This window comes from Scatophagus argus, chromosome 14, assembly GCF_020382885.2.
Source record: "Scatophagus argus isolate fScaArg1 chromosome 14, fScaArg1.pri, whole genome shotgun sequence".
NCBI classification, from domain to species: domain Eukaryota; kingdom Metazoa; phylum Chordata; class Actinopteri; family Scatophagidae; genus Scatophagus; species Scatophagus argus.
The window spans coordinates 3,711,228-3,727,824 of NC_058506.1; the positions used below are offsets into that span (position 1 = coordinate 3,711,228).

A 16,597-nucleotide genomic window follows, 5' to 3' on the forward strand; every position below is an offset into this window, starting at 1 on the left:
ACCCTGTGGGTTAAAGATTTTTCCATGAAGTGAGTATGTATCAAATAGGTACAATCAGGGATAACAGAGCTCAGGTTTCGGCTTGTGGCTTAAGGACTGATGTGACAACATTTAACCTGCTCAGTAGCTAGCAGTGGAAGATTGAAGCTGTTTGAAGGTGTGACTTTGTATTACTTTATGAATGTAAAGCAGTGTATCCCAGGAAAACAGTATTTGTACTCAGTTGGCTGTTCCTGAATAATAAAACGGTTAAAAGAACAGTGTGGCTGCAGTATTTATGGCCATTATCAGTCTTTATTTTCATTTCTGCTGATCTAGGTGATTTATTTCCCTCAGTGGCACAGATTTTTTATCCTTGTTAAACCATGGGTTTTGTTTACCAGTTTGTCAGATTGTGTGATCGAAGGGAGATGTATTCATTTCACACGTGGCACATAATGTATTTAATATTCGCCTCACATGATAACTTTCAATCACATTTTGCTTTCTCTGATTTTGTTTGAACATGGGAAACTTGTGGCAGTTGCAGATTTTCTCTCAGCCGTGCAGCTAAAGGAAACAACTGTGTTGGCTGCGGTGTGCAGTGCCAGCTGTGGTACTTTCGATTAATTCTTGTTATATGAGGGTTAGAATGCTGTTCATACACAAATCCTACAAAAGTTGACAGGCACCATGCAAACCTCCCCATTTCTGTGTCCTGTCAACCAGTATTGCGTCCGAATTCATTCCTAAATCATGCTGAGGTGTCCACGTATGATTCCATTACCTAAGATGTCTTAGTGCCAAATGTCATCAGAGACATAGATGAAAACCACAAGAGGATACCTAACCTGGACTCTGGCTGTCTTGGGTAGAGAAGGCACTTAAGTGAAGTGTTGTTCCATCATTAGTCATTTGATATGGTAGATAGAAGTGTGAAACAAATGTGAAATGTGGCACCTCTGCTGTGATAGAAAAGAGCAGAGACCCTCACCGTTATTGTCTCAAATAACCCCTGTCCTTCCTTTGCCAGCCACCCAAGAAGCACCTCCAGAACGGAGCCATTCGGGGCTACCAGGTGGGCTACAGGGAATACAGCTCTGGTGGAAACTACCAGTTCAGTGTGATCAGTGTGGAGACAACAGGGGATAATGCAGAAAACCTGGTGCTGGACAACCTGAAGAAGTTCACCCAGTATGGAGTTGTGGTGCAAGCCAGCAACAGCGCTGGGACAGGGCCCTCCTCCACGGAGGTGGCTGCTACCACACTGGAGGACGGTAAGACAGGACGGACGTTCAGCTGGAATATGATACGCAACTCAGTGAAGTTGTGATGGTGGACAGAATATCCAGAATAAAACAATGTCAAGAAAACATTGGTAATATGTTTACACATTGGTATATATAATAATCTGATACGACATAATAAAAACGCATTCGCTAAAAGTAAACAGTAATGGCATAAACCAGAAAGAACTCTTAAAAGTTATTAGATGTACTATGTTTAATAAATCTGGATTAATTTTAGCACTGTGCTCTAACAGGAGTAATGTTGTTCCCAAAGAGGCAAACAGCAGATTTGTGAGGATATATCACAACCTAGTGGAGACCAGAGGGTGCTGCCACATGGGGTCAGGTGTACAGTTTGCACTCAGAGAGCTCTTCATAATCTGTCTTCTTACTCTTCTCCCTCAGTGCCCAGTCGTCCTCCAGAGAACGTCCAGGCCACTGCCACGTCTCCAGAGGTCATCTCTCTGTCCTGGCTGACCCCTCCCAAAGATGCTCTGAATGGCAATCTGCTGGGCTTTAGGGTCATCTACTGGGCCAACCTGCCTGATGGAGGTACACATTCATATCTGTATACACACACACACACACACTGACATAGAAAAACTGTATATACAGGAATTTTACAAAAGCAGAAATGCTTTCCATACTCCCCAGGAATCTCCCCTTGTCATCAAGAAAAGCTGCTTGATTGTATTTTTAACAGGAAATTGAAGTGTTCTTGAGGCTCACTGCAGGTTTTCTGGCCACAATGTTCAGATAAAAGATCCACGCAAGATACTGATAGCACAAAGTAAATTCAGTGCAACAGAGCAATGATCTGACTTTGATGTTCATGAGGCACTGTCAAATAAACATCACAAAACAGAACAAGCAGTTATAAACAAGCAGTATACTGTACATCAAAATATTTGTCGCTCAGCTGTTCATGACATGCATGATTAAACATCCCCGGTGGAGCTTTTGACCTCTAGTAGCGAGATGGAGCTGTTTTTCATTGAGTCCCTGTTTGATTATCTCATGAATGTGCACGAGGACACACGTGCACGAGCACATGCAGGCGACACAGTATGCAGTCCCACCAATGGGTTCATGCAATGCCACAGATTAACGTGTTTGCTGCAATGCACCAGCAAAGACGACCAGCGGCAAAATAAATAAGGCTGGATTTAAACACTTAAAAAAAACAGCAATGCAAATGTTTCATTAGAAAGGAAACAAATTTGCTTTTCGTTATTTATTAGATTCCAAGATGACACACAGTGTGTTTTGGAGAATAAAACAGAAACAGTGAAGCCAGTCATTGAAACTACAACATAAATAAAGAAATAATGGATAAAAAAAGGAAAAAATAAGAAGTGCATTAGTAAGAACATGTTGCTTTCCCAGTACATTTGTAGGTGGATTTGCCTCGTGAGGTAGGTCCTCTGTTGAACACTGGAATGCCAGTTTGATACCCACCTCCTTGGGTTCACATCTGGTATCAAAAGCAAAATCGAATATGTGTATCAGCAAGAGAAAGATATGAGGAAGAAGATGTGTTTTAAAAGGCAGACCAGAAATTCAGTCATTATTTTATTACTAATACATGCAGGAAACAGACCACACAGACCAGTGGAGTTATCAGTTGGGTCAAACTGAAACATCAATTCTTTGATTTCCTTACATTAAGCACGTTCTGTTTGCTGACCGGCTGAGGTGGCTGAGGTCCAAGTCTGGATGTGTGTCTGTGATCTCTGCAGAATGTAAAAGTTTGTGAGCTAAAAACTGTGCAGTGCTGTGTTTACATAATGAATCCAGCTATAGTATAGTCACAGGGATAGTGACTGATACCAAAGAGTAGCATGTAGCTTATATTCTGGGTACGTGAATAACCTCCACTCGTGGCCAAAAGTCTGCATGGTCCTGTGGAGGTCCGACAGCATGCCATGTCATTGTCACGTGCTGCATTTGTGTCATAGGGATTGTTTGTGACAGCATGATTACCTTTGACCCCTGCGCTGTCACATCACATTGGCCTGTCTATAGAACGTGGGTGCTCAGGACTTGACAGCCAGGATTAGTTTGCATGGTAACAGTCTGTAGCTCCATGGATGAATTGCAGACAAATTTCCGTGTTTATCATTTGCAAATTGTTTGGCTTATGTAAGTATTACATATAATTCTCAACAGCAATTCCACTATTCTGTAGCACTCAGTCGAGACAAGAGCAGTTCATCACTGTGAGAGAATGTAACGTCACTGAGTAGCAGAGGGAGATACAACCACTCTGCAGTAACAGCTCAGGTTTATGTTAAAGCTGCACTGAATCATTTCAGACACTTGCAGGAAGCTGTATGTATATATGTCAATTAATCAGTGAACCCATGTTTCTTGGGCTCAGCTCAATATAGGAAACAGATAGGAAATAGATATAGGAAACTTGATTTTAGAATGTTATACAAATCATCAAGTAACAATTAAAAATCACCAGTGATCTTTATCATTTTTGTTTTGGGGATTTCAGTTAGATGCAAATAAAATTAAAAAACAGCAGAAACAACAAAGCTTCATGTTCTTGGTTGCTATGGCAGCACACAAACTTGTCACACCGTGTAAAGGTAAAAAAATTCTTACAGCCATATACTGTATTTTACACACAGAAAGAGCAGCTTTGCAAAGTTTAACGCAACAAGAAATGGAGTGAAAAGTTTCTTGTACTGGGACTCAACACTTAACAGGCCCAAAATGACGTACCAGGCTCTGCATTGTACCCTGTGTGCCAGTGCAGAAACTGAGAGAGAAGGTTAACCAATGCAGCAAGCTGTTGAACATTATTGAGCACTCACTCAACAGCTGGAACAGGATGGATGCTGTTTCGCTTGTAGAAAAAATCCCCACCACAAAACTCCAACAAGAGCCATAGCACCTTTGTTACTTGTAGCAAGGTGGAGGTTTATGGTTAAAAAAACAAAACAACCTTAAAAGTCTTGACCGACCAGCACCTCACAGACTTGGAGAAGTCATGTCCTGTCGACGGTAGATGAATGATTGTCAGCCATGCATCAGAGGAGCACAAACAGAACCAAACAGGATGGATAGTATAACTGGGTATCAAGACACTAGGTAAATTAAAATGTACTTTCTCTACAGTAAAAGCTCTACATGTGATTTTCTTGCTCATTAAAAGCCAAAGAAGGATAGATGCAGCTGGTCTCGCAGATCTCTGGAGCTGTGAAGAAGTGAAAAGAGGGAGGAGAAAACATTGTTAAAATGTCACATGGACAGAGAGCAATATTTCAAACCCTAACAGCTGAGGGTAGCAGGTTGCCAGTCAAGACCTGCCACCACAGCAGACCTTGGACACAGGGCTGATTCAACTTTGTGATTGAGTATGACATTATATCCAAGGTTGTGCTACGACACCCTTGGACCATATATTCTCTTTTATGTATGTGATCTGCTGTATAATACATTAGTCACATGTCTGGACCAGTGGCAGCTTGTCATATCACTAGATTATTTACAGTATGAAACTTGCATTTGGATGAGACCATTGACCTGAAGTGTCCTTACTAAGTTTGACTTAATTCTCTGACTCTTTTCTCTCCCGTCCTGTTCTCTGTCCACCAGAGCTCGGAGACATCAGGAACGTGACGACCTCTAAGCCCTCCCTGGAGCTGGATGGACTGGAGAAGTACACCAACTACAGCATCCAGGTGTTGGCCTTCACCAGAGCTGGAGACGGCGTACGCAGCGAACAGATTTACACTCGCACCAAGGAAGACGGTAGGAAGATTAAGTCACACCTCTGAATAAAAGGCAGCTGTCACATTGTACCTTGTCAAGGTGAGCTCCTGTCTCACCCAGGCTAGTTTACAGAACATGCTCGTGCTTGTGCTGAAGTTTAAGTTTGACTTGCTGCTGCAGGGCATCAGGGAATTACAATATGTCTGCTATTTACATTAAATGGAAAAATGTCATTTGTGCTAAAGTGAAAGTATTTTGCAGCATTAAATGGACCCCTGTGGTAAAAAACGAAGTAAGGCGGCAGCAGGGTCTTAAATATTCACGGCTCAAGTGCTGTAACTCTTGTATGTAGCAAGAAGTCCTGTAGAATATGACATTTGGCCATCTGTTATCTTGCTTTATAATCAGTTTGAAAAGCACCGTAAAAATCTTCTGAGTAATAATATTAGCTTAATGCAGGAAATATATCAACTAAATCATCTTTTCTTTCGCTGTAGTTCCCGGACCCCCAGCGGGCGTGAAGGCAGCAGCCGCATCAAACTCGGTGGTGTTTGTGTCCTGGCTTCCTCCTCTCAAAGTGAACGGCATCATCAGGAAATATACTGTTTTCTGCTCCAACCCACACCCCACGGTAACACATTACAGGAAAAAAAAATCAGGCCTTTGGCACTTTGGTTTAACTGTGTTGAACAATTTAACATTTGAATTGGGTGAAATTAAGATGGTCTGAACCTTTGGGCCATCGGGCTGCATACCCTACCCAACATTATACAACACACTAAGTAAGGTTGTCATTACTACCAAACTCGCTGGTAGGAACAGTTCATCATGTTAGTTAGGTTGTTTGTTTATGATAATGTGATCTTCAGCCGTAATGTCTTTCCTCTCCCAGGTGAGCAGTGAGTTTGAGGCAGCCCCGGATGTGTTCTTCTACCGTATCCCCAACCTGAGCAGGAACCGTCAGTACAGTATCTCAGTGGTGGCTGTCACTGCTGCAGGCCGTGGAAATGCCAGTGAAATCATCACTGTTAAACCCATGGCTGAGGGTATGTGGAGATGATCTTTGGTACACCTAACCACTGTACTGTGTCCCACTTTTATTCAATAGACAGATTGCCTTATTTTCTGCTAAATAAAAAAAACTAACCTACTAAAGGTTAATGTCACCCTGAAAAAGACATCAGTGTCCTCACCTGCGTGCATGATGGGACTATATTGAGCAAGACAGGATGCGTGATTTTTGGACTCCTTCAGGTTCAAACAGAGGGGTTACATATCAGTGAGGAAAGAAATCATACAGTGTAAAGCAGACAATGTTTTTGCAGAAGCTCCAATTTCTACTATTGCTTAGTAACAGTTTCAAGTGCCACATAGTGTACTGTAAGTTTAAATGCAAACAGGAAGCCTTATTGGAGAATACCCTGTTTCACCCTCTTGACTCATCTGACCATGAAAAAGTACCGTATTCCAAGTATCCAAGCCTGTGTTTGACCCTGTCAACACCTTCCATGCTTGGTGAGAGCTGATAAGCTGATTGCATATGCTGATAGACCCAATGGTGTCGGGAGTCAGGACCCTCAGCTCCTGCTAGGGCTTTCGTATCCTGTCCAATGTCCAGGTGATGGATGTCCTCCCTTCCCTGCTCCACTGCTCAGATGGAGAAAGAAACCCCATCAGAGTGTGGCCCCGGAGCCTGTAGCCCTGACTCAGTGTGCTAAATGGATAGAGAGGACAATAAATGTGAAGAAAACTCTTTCTGAAATCATTTAGGACAGCAGCACATCTGTTTGTTACTGCACCTCCTCTGTGGGCTGGTAAAGCATGTGTGTATATTTGCAGCTCCTGCCCGGATCCTGACGTTCAACAGGACAGTAACCACCCCCTGGATGAGGGACATTGTGCTGCCCTGTAAAGCAGTGGGTGATCCATCTCCAACCATCAAGTGGTTGAAGGAGATGTGAGTACAGTGCAGATATAAACATACACTCTTTAACTTTACTGTGTAACGCTGAAAACACAACACATGATTAACGCATGTATGTTTCAGCAATGGAACCCCGGCACCTGTTGTGATTGACAGTCGGCGCAGCGTCCATGGTAACGGCAGCCTTATTATTCGCACGGTGAAAGCAGAGGATTCTGGGAACTACACTTGTGTGGCCAGTAACAGCTACGGGTCTGACAAGATCGTCCTCAACCTGCAGGTTCAAGGTAAGAAATGCCACATGTGGGAAAACAGCATTTCTGTACCAGCTGTTAACAACTAGCCCCCATGAGAATTTAATTTAACATTTACACACAGCTAATGTTCTGAGCCTGTGTGTTGGTGCTGAAGCTTGTTACAATAGCAAACACTACGTGAGATGCAGATAAACTTTTCAGTTATACACATTTTGTTCCCCTGAGACTATTCCTTATAATCAACTTTTGTGGGCTTTGTGTTTTTTCTTTCTTTTCAGTTCCACCTGACCAGCCTCGCCTCACAGTGACCAAGACAACCACCACCTCAATAACCCTGTCCTGGATCCCTGGAGACAATGGAGGCAGCTCCATAAGAGGTCAGAGTCAACGCTATCTTGGTTTTCTTCTTTTTACACATTTGTTTCTCAGTTTTCTATTTAAATAACATTAGAAGCGCTCTTCGCTCAAATTCGTTTCCCCCCGTGTTCTTTTCCAGGCTACATCCTGCAGTACTCAGAGGATAACAGCGAGCAGTGGGGGAACTTTGCCATCAGTCCCAGTGAGCGTTCCTATCGGCTGGAGAACCTCAAGTGTGGCACCTGGTACAAGTTCACACTCACAGCCCAGAATGCAGTGGGGCCAGGACGCATTAGTGAGATCATTGAAGCAAAGACCCATGGCAAAGGTATAAGCATACAAGTTTTCCTTTGAGAGACAGAGTACACAACATTATAGTTCAGCATTTAGATTTTGATAGATTTGTTTTTAAACTGCAGTCACTGCAATATCAAAGTATTTTATTATCTTTAGAAGTGGAGGAGTCTTATGTCTAACAAGAGCAAGATTGCAGTATTTATTTACTGATTAATCATTAAAGCCATTTCTTTAAGAAGAAACAGCAAAACTGTGACTTTGGTTTTGGTTATAAATGTGAAGGTTAACTAGTTGTTTAGTATTCTACACCTTGCAACTCTGAAAAATTGTGATGGACACTTTTCACTATTCTCTAGTATTTTTAGACCAACCAAAGCAAATAATATTTCTGATTAATTGATAATGAAAATAATTATTAGTGAGTGCCACAGGCTGTAGAAATGCTAGTGGAGGGACCCTCCTCGGCAGACATGGCAGAGGTACCTTAAACCTGCATTCTTTCTAATGACCAGTAGGGGGAGACTTAAGCCTTATAAGAAGAATACCCTACTTCACATTTGATTTGTTACTTCAGCAGTTTCCTGATGAGTTTATGGTCTTAGTCACTAGCTTTAAGTCTTCTTCATTACAGACTGATGTTCATTTTGTAAATTATGGTTTTATTTAGAGTAAAATTATGGTATGCTTAAGGTTGTGGCTACCTTGTGACTGGCAAGTCACCACCACAGCGTGCCCTCAGATTCTAAATCAGATCCAGTCAGGGTAGAGGTGTAGTAATGCACCATCTTGTCACTTTTGGCTCCAAAGTTGGAGTTGTCTACACACCGGTGGGTGACATCACTGAGGGTTTACACATGGCTAGAGCCTTTTTTTCTTGTTCCTTGTAAGTGGTGGAAAGTAACTATGTACATTTACTCAGTTAGTCTATTTAAGTACAATTTTGAAGTAATAATATTGTACCTGAGAATTTCCATTTTAGCAGAATTTAGTGAGTAGGATTTTTCGTGTAGGACTTTAAACTTGTAATGGAGTATATTTACATTGATTTATTGGTATGTTTACTTGATTAAAGAGCATGCATTCTTCTTCCACTACTGCTTGTAATCGTTCAAGTTCAGAGATGTGCCATGGTTTGCATGTTTATACTTTTCCTTGGTTCGTTCTTACTATCTTAACACACTGAGCCCTTCTTTCCCCTCCATCTACAGAACCTCAGTACTCCAAAGAACAGGAGCTCTTCACTAGCATCAACGCCACTCGTGTCAAGCTCAACCTGAATGGCTGGAATAACGGTGGCTGCCCCATCACCTCCTTCACCTTGGAGTATCGGCCCGTAGATTCACCCACGTGGACCACAGCACAGCGCACCTCCCTCACCAAGAGCTACATTCTGTACGACCTTCAGGAGGCCACTTGGTACGAGCTGCAGATGAAGGTCTACAACAGTGCCGGCTACGCCGAGAAGAGAGTCAAGTTTGCAACCCTCAGCTATGACGGAAGTGAGTTAAAACAATGACAGGGAACAAAACTGTCTCCCACTCTTTTCTTTGCAGGGAATGGAGTCTGTGAAATATCTGTCACAGCCTACAGGAACTGCCAGTGAAATGTTCCTGTATGACTCACGGGCTGCTCCAGACATAGTAAAAATGTGAACACTGACACTCTGCTGTTGAATAAGTCGGGAATGTGTGAAAAAAGACCAAAGTTTCCAGTAACTTTGGCATACTGAGCCTGGCTAACGGTAGTAGTTTAGAGCAAAGAGGAATAAATCACTTAATGGCAATAGCATTAAGTTAATGGCAGTGCTCCAGGCTGGAGGTGATTGAGGTTTCCTTGATGAACAGGGCAATAAAAAACACATTTCATGCTGACTCCTGTGGCCATAGCTTGTTTGCTTCTTACTGCTTATGACACCATGATCACAAGCCTACTGAATACCAACAAATGAGTTAAATAATTTCATGATCTCATTGGAGGTAAAGGACACTGCTTGCTCATATTGCACCTCGGGAACTCAGTGTCATAACCAGTTCTGAAGTCCAATCATTTCGCTGCCTTCTTCGCCAACATCCTGCAGCTGTTGAAGACAATCAGCAGAGCATTTAGCCATGAAGGATGACTTCATTGGCATTTAGGTGCCATTTGACAGAAGGAGAACTAGGTATTACCACCAATTCTGCATAAGGTCAAGTACAAATATTAATAGAATACAGCAGCTTGTGATGGAGAACTGTGCGTGATTGTTCAGAGCAAAAACTCTGAAGCTTTGAGCTGCTGATCTTGATCAACCTTTACACTATATGATAACCAACTCAAGTCACTCAAGGGCACAAATCAAATGGTTTTATTTTGGGATTCCTGCAACAACAACACAAAATGTTCTCTGTCATGTGAGCAACAGTATCTGTAACAGCATATCATACACCTTCTGCACAGGTACCATCGCACCTTTGGTGAAGGCACCCAATGTGAGTGAGGACAACCCTGGTGGCGGCGAAGGTTTGAAGATGATGGTGACGATTTCCTGTGTGTTGGTGGGCATTGTTGTAATCTTCATCGGGCTGCTGGTGCTGAGGAGGAGGAGGAGGGAACAGAGGCTCAAGAGGCTCCGAGGTGAGGCTCGAGCTCATGAGAGAACAAGACAGATTTTAACCCTTATTCTCTTCAACAAGTTTAATGATTTCTCTGTTTGTTTTTTCAGATGCAAAAAGTTTGGCAGAGATGCTCATGAGGTATGAACAACAATTGTTCAACAGCTTCACCTCAGTATGCACACAGTGCTTTTGTTTGAGGAGAATTTATTAGAGCTCCTGACCATCAAGTCCTCTTCTCGTTTTGTGTTCCCCAGTAAAAACACACGTCCAGCAGAGCCCATTAACAAGCAGCAACAGACGCTCCGCATGCACATCGACATCCCCAGAGCCCAGCTCCTGATCGAGGAGAGAGACACCATGGAGACTGTTGGTAAGCTGACTGCTGCGCTTGTTTTGTAATGCATACAGCAGATGAACCTTGTTATTTAGTGCTAAGTTTGTTTTTGTTGCTGTCCCACAGATGACAGGTCCACTGTGTTACTGACCGATAATGACTTCGGGGAGACCCAGAAACAGAAGTCGTCCACAGTTACCCACACTGTCCACTACCAGTCCCTGTCCCAGGCCACCGGTCCTCTTGTAGATGTGTCTGATGCCAGACCAGGAACCAGTAAGTCCAGTACGGGCGCCTTTTTTAAACTTCATAACACATAAAATGAACTTTTCTTTTTGTTTGTCTCTGTTGTTTTCACAGTTACGTTCTTCCAAGCTGCTTTTCCTTCCCTTCATTTGTATTGTTCCTCCATTAATGTGCCTTTTGTTTACTTATGGTGTTTGCTGAATGCTTTGCTATGAAATGAAGCAAAGTCTGTGAGATAGTTCAGGCCACTCCACTCTCCTTATACGCTTGCACAAGACAAACAAAACAGGGAGCATTTTGTTTGTCCGTAGCACTAGAGGTCAAAAACTCCACCGGGGGCCTTCCAGCAGTCAGTGCTGTGCTCACTCTGACACTGGCTGCCTCTGCTGCTGCTGCTGATGTTGTTGTTCATGTGGCATTTTATTAACCTCCACCCAGCAGCCACCTGTAGGCTCTGAGTCTTTTTCTATGTGTTCACTCCCCACTACCTGCTGTGCCTGATGTTTCCTTGTGGGGAGTGAGGACATCATTATTCCACATTCACATGAGTCAGCTGTTGCACAACAGCCTTCAGCTTTCCTCGATGTCTGTAGACGTATCTCTTCTAATAGAAAAACAAAACACGAAGTGATGATGTGATGAAGTCAGTGTTACCAGTGCTTTAGATTTTCAGCATTTCAGTTTCTATTATTCCTCAAGTTCTCACATTGTAATGTGTGTGAAAGCTGTGAGCTGGTATGAGATTTAATTGATGATGTCTTCATGTGTGTGGAAAAGAAAGATGTAGCTTTGGGACATTTTGGTGGCGACTGATGTTATATGGAGTGAATTTCCTATTACCATGCTTATCATAACCATTTCACTGAGTTCAGTCATGTCCTTCCTGTGACCTGCATAAACCCCCGTGTTCTCATTCTCATTCTCAGACCCCACAGCCCGCCGCACCGCCAAAGCTGGCCCAGCTGCCCGCAACCGCTACGCCAGCCAGTGGACGCTAAACCGCCCACACCCTCCTGTCTCCTCCCACACTCTCAGCACTGACTGGAGGCTGCCCACACCCAGAGTTGCAGGCTCTGTTGACAAGGAAAGTGACAGCTACAGCGTCAGCCCATCTCAGGACACAGGTAACATATGTGGACACAGTTGCAGCTATAACACGACCGCTCGTCATCTCTAACAACAAATCAGTGACGGCTGTCTGACAACGTTAACAAAGTTACATCCTAACAGTTCTGCCACTAACTCTTGAAACTAATTCCTCCACTCCAACCCCGGCTCATGTCCAGACCGAGCGCGGAGCAGTATGGTGTCAACAGAGAGCGCGTCCTCCACCTACGAGGAACTCGCCAGAGCCTATGAGCACGCCAAGATGGAGGAGCAGCTGCGCCACGCCAAATTCACCATCACCGAATGCTTCATTTCTGACACTTCCTCAGAGCAGATGACGGCAGGCACCAACGACTATACCGACAGCCTGACCTCCAGCACTCCGTCCGAATCAGGCATCTGCCGCTTCACGGCTTCCCCGCCCAAGCCTCAGGATGTCAGCCGGGTCATGAACATGGCTGTGCCCAAGGCCCACAGACCGGGTGAGGATGTGCTGTCCGAGGCCACAGATCTCTGTCTCAGCTTGAACCCAGACGTCATGCTAACCATTTATTATTCATGGCCTCATTTTGAGGCCAATAACACTAATACCGAAACTTTAACTTCTTGTCTAATATTGATTTCCAACCATTAACTGATGCTGACAGTGAATCAGATGAAGTGTTGCAAAATTCATTCAAGTTGATGATTGCCTGAGTTAAGTTAGGCTTAAAGTCTTTAAGAGAGAAACTTGGGAGTTATTAAATGCAAAATTCAATCTGAGTTACATAAAATGGGATGTTCCCAGATATTGAACAATTAATATTTCACACCGCTGACTAAAAATCACAAAAAAGCACAAGGTAGGAAACTGTGCCTGCTGTATTGAAATGGAGCAAGAGTAGATTTTATTTCTATTACATGTATGATTCAGCCTTAGAGAAGCTAACAGCTCTACATGAGACCCTGCATACAGAAAATTGCTTTGGCTACAGCAGCCAACGGTAGCTTCTGTCAGTGAAGCAGATCGTAAATCTGCAGGACATCACAAACTGAAATGTTTTGCCCTCCTTTGAGGATGTTTCTTCACATAGACAGTTTCAACACAGCATCATGAACTAACACCATAAGGCATTAAATTAAGTTGTGAAGCAATAACAATAATATTACTCATTCATTCGCAGTGACTGCTGAAGGATTTGTGTTCATTGGGTTCAAAAAGTGACATAATCAAAATCTGCAGTTAACTGGTAGTCTTGATGTGTGTAAATAACAAAAAAAAAAATGTGTGCATGCTAAGATATGAAAGTCAGGTTGGACACTATTGTTAATGCTGTTTATAATATTGTAAGTCTAATGGAGTCAATGGTGACAGGGGATGAAGGTTGGAGATAAGATTTTACTGATGAAGTCAGTGTGAGAACGAGGACACAGGAAGACAGCCTGCATGTCCTTTTGATCACACTGTACAAACTCTATTGGTCTATTGTTCTGATGAGCTGACAAAGCTCAATTTTCATCATATGTGAAGGTAAGTAAAAAAGATTCTGTTTAGGACAGAGTCCTTTAAAACCAACTCATGGAGTTAGCTACGGGTGGAATGTTCTGCTGCTCAAAAGAAAAAACAAATACATAAATAAAACAAGTTGGGGAGTTCAGGAATGTCTGCATGTGTTTTGTCTTATAACTGACTCCGATGTGTGTGTGTGTGTGTGTGTGTGTGTGTGTGTGTGTATGTGTGTTGTCCTGCAGGAGGCGAGTTGGTTCACCTTCCTCCATACCTGCGCATGGACTTCCTGTTAAACCGAGGCATGTCCTGTTCGGGGTCATCCAGGGGGACAGCTAGTGGGGAGAGAGCGGCCATGGGTCAGGCTTGCCTGGAGCCCCAGAAGAGTCGCTCACTGAAGCGGCCCTCTCGCATGGCGCCCCCGACGCCCACAGAGGCCCCTCAGGCCAGCAGAGACCCAGTGGCCCAGTGGCAACCTGGCTCTGCGGCCACGCTCCCACACAGAGAGGGCTCTGAGCTGGCCCAGGCCGCCAAGCTCAGCACCTCCCAGGAGTCCCTGCTGGACTCGCGAGGACATCTCAAACAGAGCAGCAACCCCTACGCAAAGTCCTATACGCTGGTATAACAGCAGGGGCACCTAGGGCGGGACTAGAACTCACTCTAACACTGGACTTAACACTCAAGTGCAGTAAACTGACTTTCACCGCGCAGTTCTGTATATACGCCCCCTCTTCAAGGGCGGGGTGACTTTTACTAATCTCCTTTTATTTATTTTAGAGCTTTCTTTTATCTCTTGTTTGTATTTCTTTTCTTTTTTCTTTTTTTTTTTTGTATTTGTTTCACTTGAGGAAAAAAATTCACTCATCAGAAACGACTCCAGCCGGAGCTTTGCCAAACTAATTGAGTAACGAGGGAGCATTATTTATTCTTGATTATTGTTAATTCTTTATCATTAATCAGTGATTATTAATTGTTAGTTGTCAGCTATTAATGATCATTAATTATTAATTACCAAATGATCTATTATCACCATTACTACAATGTTTTCATAAGAACCCGGACATCTTTTTTTTTTTCTTCTTTTTTTTTTCTGGAGTAGAAGATGACGATTTGGAGTCATTTTTTTTTCCTATGGATTATCCTTCTGAAATACTGAATGAAACTTGGGAGAAATCTTGGAATGAAAGCAATTGACACCAGTCCAAACTTTTCAGCTGCTCTCAAATTGTTACTTTTTTGAAGAAAAAATAAAATCTATTTCCTATGGATGCATGGGGACTGACCAATTAAAAGACAATGAGGATTACGATCGTGGCTGGACAGTCCAGTCGAGCATTTTGTCACACTATGAAATGATCCAATGTGAAGATTTATTATTCTTATTACTATAAATATATATATAAAAAGAGAAATCACTTTTATTTGTGGATATTACAGGGAAGAATTGATTTGGTTAATAAAGTCCTTAGTCATGTTTGCACATATCTCGTTTTAATTAGGAAATGGAGTCTCTGTTGATCTTTCTCTGTGTCCCATTCTCTAATGGTGCAATATGAAAAAAGAAAAGTATATGAAAACTATTGCTCTATACTGTACTGTAATGATGAAAAATAACTATGTTGTGAGTATACTTACAGGGCCGGACACTCTCCAGCTATGTATTCAGGTGTAGTTTACCACTGCTTGTTTGCCAGGGTGGTAAATGATGTTAGCTAGAATAGGGAGGGTTTAGAGAACTAATGGTTTGCACTTCACAACACCCCAACTCAAGTGTGTCCAGATAGATCCCCCTACTCTCAGTGCACTAGATAGAGTCTTCAGGGCTCTCACTCTCCTCAGTAGATTTACTGTTGCTGCATTGCAGTAATGCTCCTCTACAGGGAAAAAAAAAAAACGTGAGACAATCCAGCAGAATCCCCCCTTCAAACCAAACCTATAATATCTATGGGAAATATCTCAAAAAAAAAAAAAAGAAAAAAAAAAAGTGGATATACGTAAGAAGCTGTTTTTTGTTCCTGTCTACCCTGGCCCGTTTCTGTTCTTTCTGTTTCTTTGAGTTAGCCTGAAGGGAGAAGAGTGTGATCCAAAATGCTGTGAGGTCATTCTGTCAGTTTCTATGATTAGTTTCTATGATTGAACTGTCTTCATTATGATTATACATTTTAACAAAAGAAAAAAAAATGTCACTTTTTATTTTTAACATGAGTGTTCACCATGGTGACACTGGAATAAAGAGAAACTAACACAAAGTTCAAATTTGATTAATAAAATGGCTGTTCCCCAAAGTGTCCTCCACGGGTTTGACATGAGTGACTGATGTTGGTGTGGAGATGAAGCAGACTCACGAAGAGCGACTGGGCCGCACATCTCTGGCTGTCTGGATTGTGAATCTCAGGAGACCCTGAATCCTCATCTCATTTTTGTCATGATAGCAGTGAGGCGTCCTAAAGGCAGTAAGTAATGAGAGTCAGATCATCTTCTGTGATGCTGTAGCTTCTGTTCCTGCAGGTGGCAGTGCAAATCCATCCTCTTATTAACTCTCATCCAGAGTCATAAACATTTTCCAAACACCTACTGGTGACTGCAGTTTTGCTTTCTTGCTGTTGTTTGTCCTCTTCTCACCAATAATTAGATGTGCAAGCAGAGTGGAGATTTCCAGCACCTGGTTTTGTCACCTGTTTCCAAGGTACACAAAGCAGGAAAAACTGGTACAATGAACAACTTAATCAGACCACGTATCAGCTTGTGGCCTTCATCTGTGTTTCTGTGTCACCAAAAATTTCTTTCCAGTGCATGTTGGGATAAAGTCCAGCCCTCTTAACCCAGAAGAATCACATAAGGAAAATGAATCATAACTGAGCAGGTAAAACAACATTTCACCTCTAACACCTTTAAGTATTTTCCTGCATGTCTGCAAGGATAAAAACCACCCAGATCTCAGGAAAACATTTTTGAGAGACCAGTAAGTTCATTTTTTATGTCAACAGCAACATGGGGGGAA

General features: G+C 42.7%; 1 protein-coding gene across 2 annotated transcripts in view; it reads left to right on the forward strand.

The window, feature by feature from the left end:
- The window catches only part of dscama (Down syndrome cell adhesion molecule a), a 90,326-nt gene extending 74,481 nt beyond the window's left edge, over positions 1 to 15,845 (forward strand). Inside the window, exons 17-33 of one of the 2 annotated variants that reach the window (XM_046410238.1) lie at positions 1,013 to 1,256; positions 1,674 to 1,820; positions 4,878 to 5,033; positions 5,492 to 5,625; positions 5,887 to 6,040; positions 6,834 to 6,951; positions 7,042 to 7,205; positions 7,454 to 7,552; positions 7,672 to 7,860; positions 9,038 to 9,328; positions 10,266 to 10,442; positions 10,531 to 10,561; positions 10,678 to 10,793; positions 10,884 to 11,042; positions 11,930 to 12,127; positions 12,290 to 12,592; positions 13,842 to 15,845. In XM_046410238.1, the coding sequence (XP_046266194.1) occupies positions 1,013 to 1,256; positions 1,674 to 1,820; positions 4,878 to 5,033; positions 5,492 to 5,625; positions 5,887 to 6,040; positions 6,834 to 6,951; positions 7,042 to 7,205; positions 7,454 to 7,552; positions 7,672 to 7,860; positions 9,038 to 9,328; positions 10,266 to 10,442; positions 10,531 to 10,561; positions 10,678 to 10,793; positions 10,884 to 11,042; positions 11,930 to 12,127; positions 12,290 to 12,592; positions 13,842 to 14,221 (3,060 nt within the window). In that variant the 3' untranslated portion in view covers positions 14,222 to 15,845. The remainder of the gene's footprint in view (positions 1 to 1,012; positions 1,257 to 1,673; positions 1,821 to 4,877; positions 5,034 to 5,491; positions 5,626 to 5,886; positions 6,041 to 6,833; positions 6,952 to 7,041; positions 7,206 to 7,453; positions 7,553 to 7,671; positions 7,861 to 9,037; positions 9,329 to 10,265; positions 10,443 to 10,530; positions 10,562 to 10,677; positions 10,794 to 10,883; positions 11,043 to 11,929; positions 12,128 to 12,289; positions 12,593 to 13,841) is intronic. The other variant, XM_046410239.1, reaches the window with a different exon arrangement.
- Positions 15,846 to 16,597: the final 752 nt, after the last annotated feature.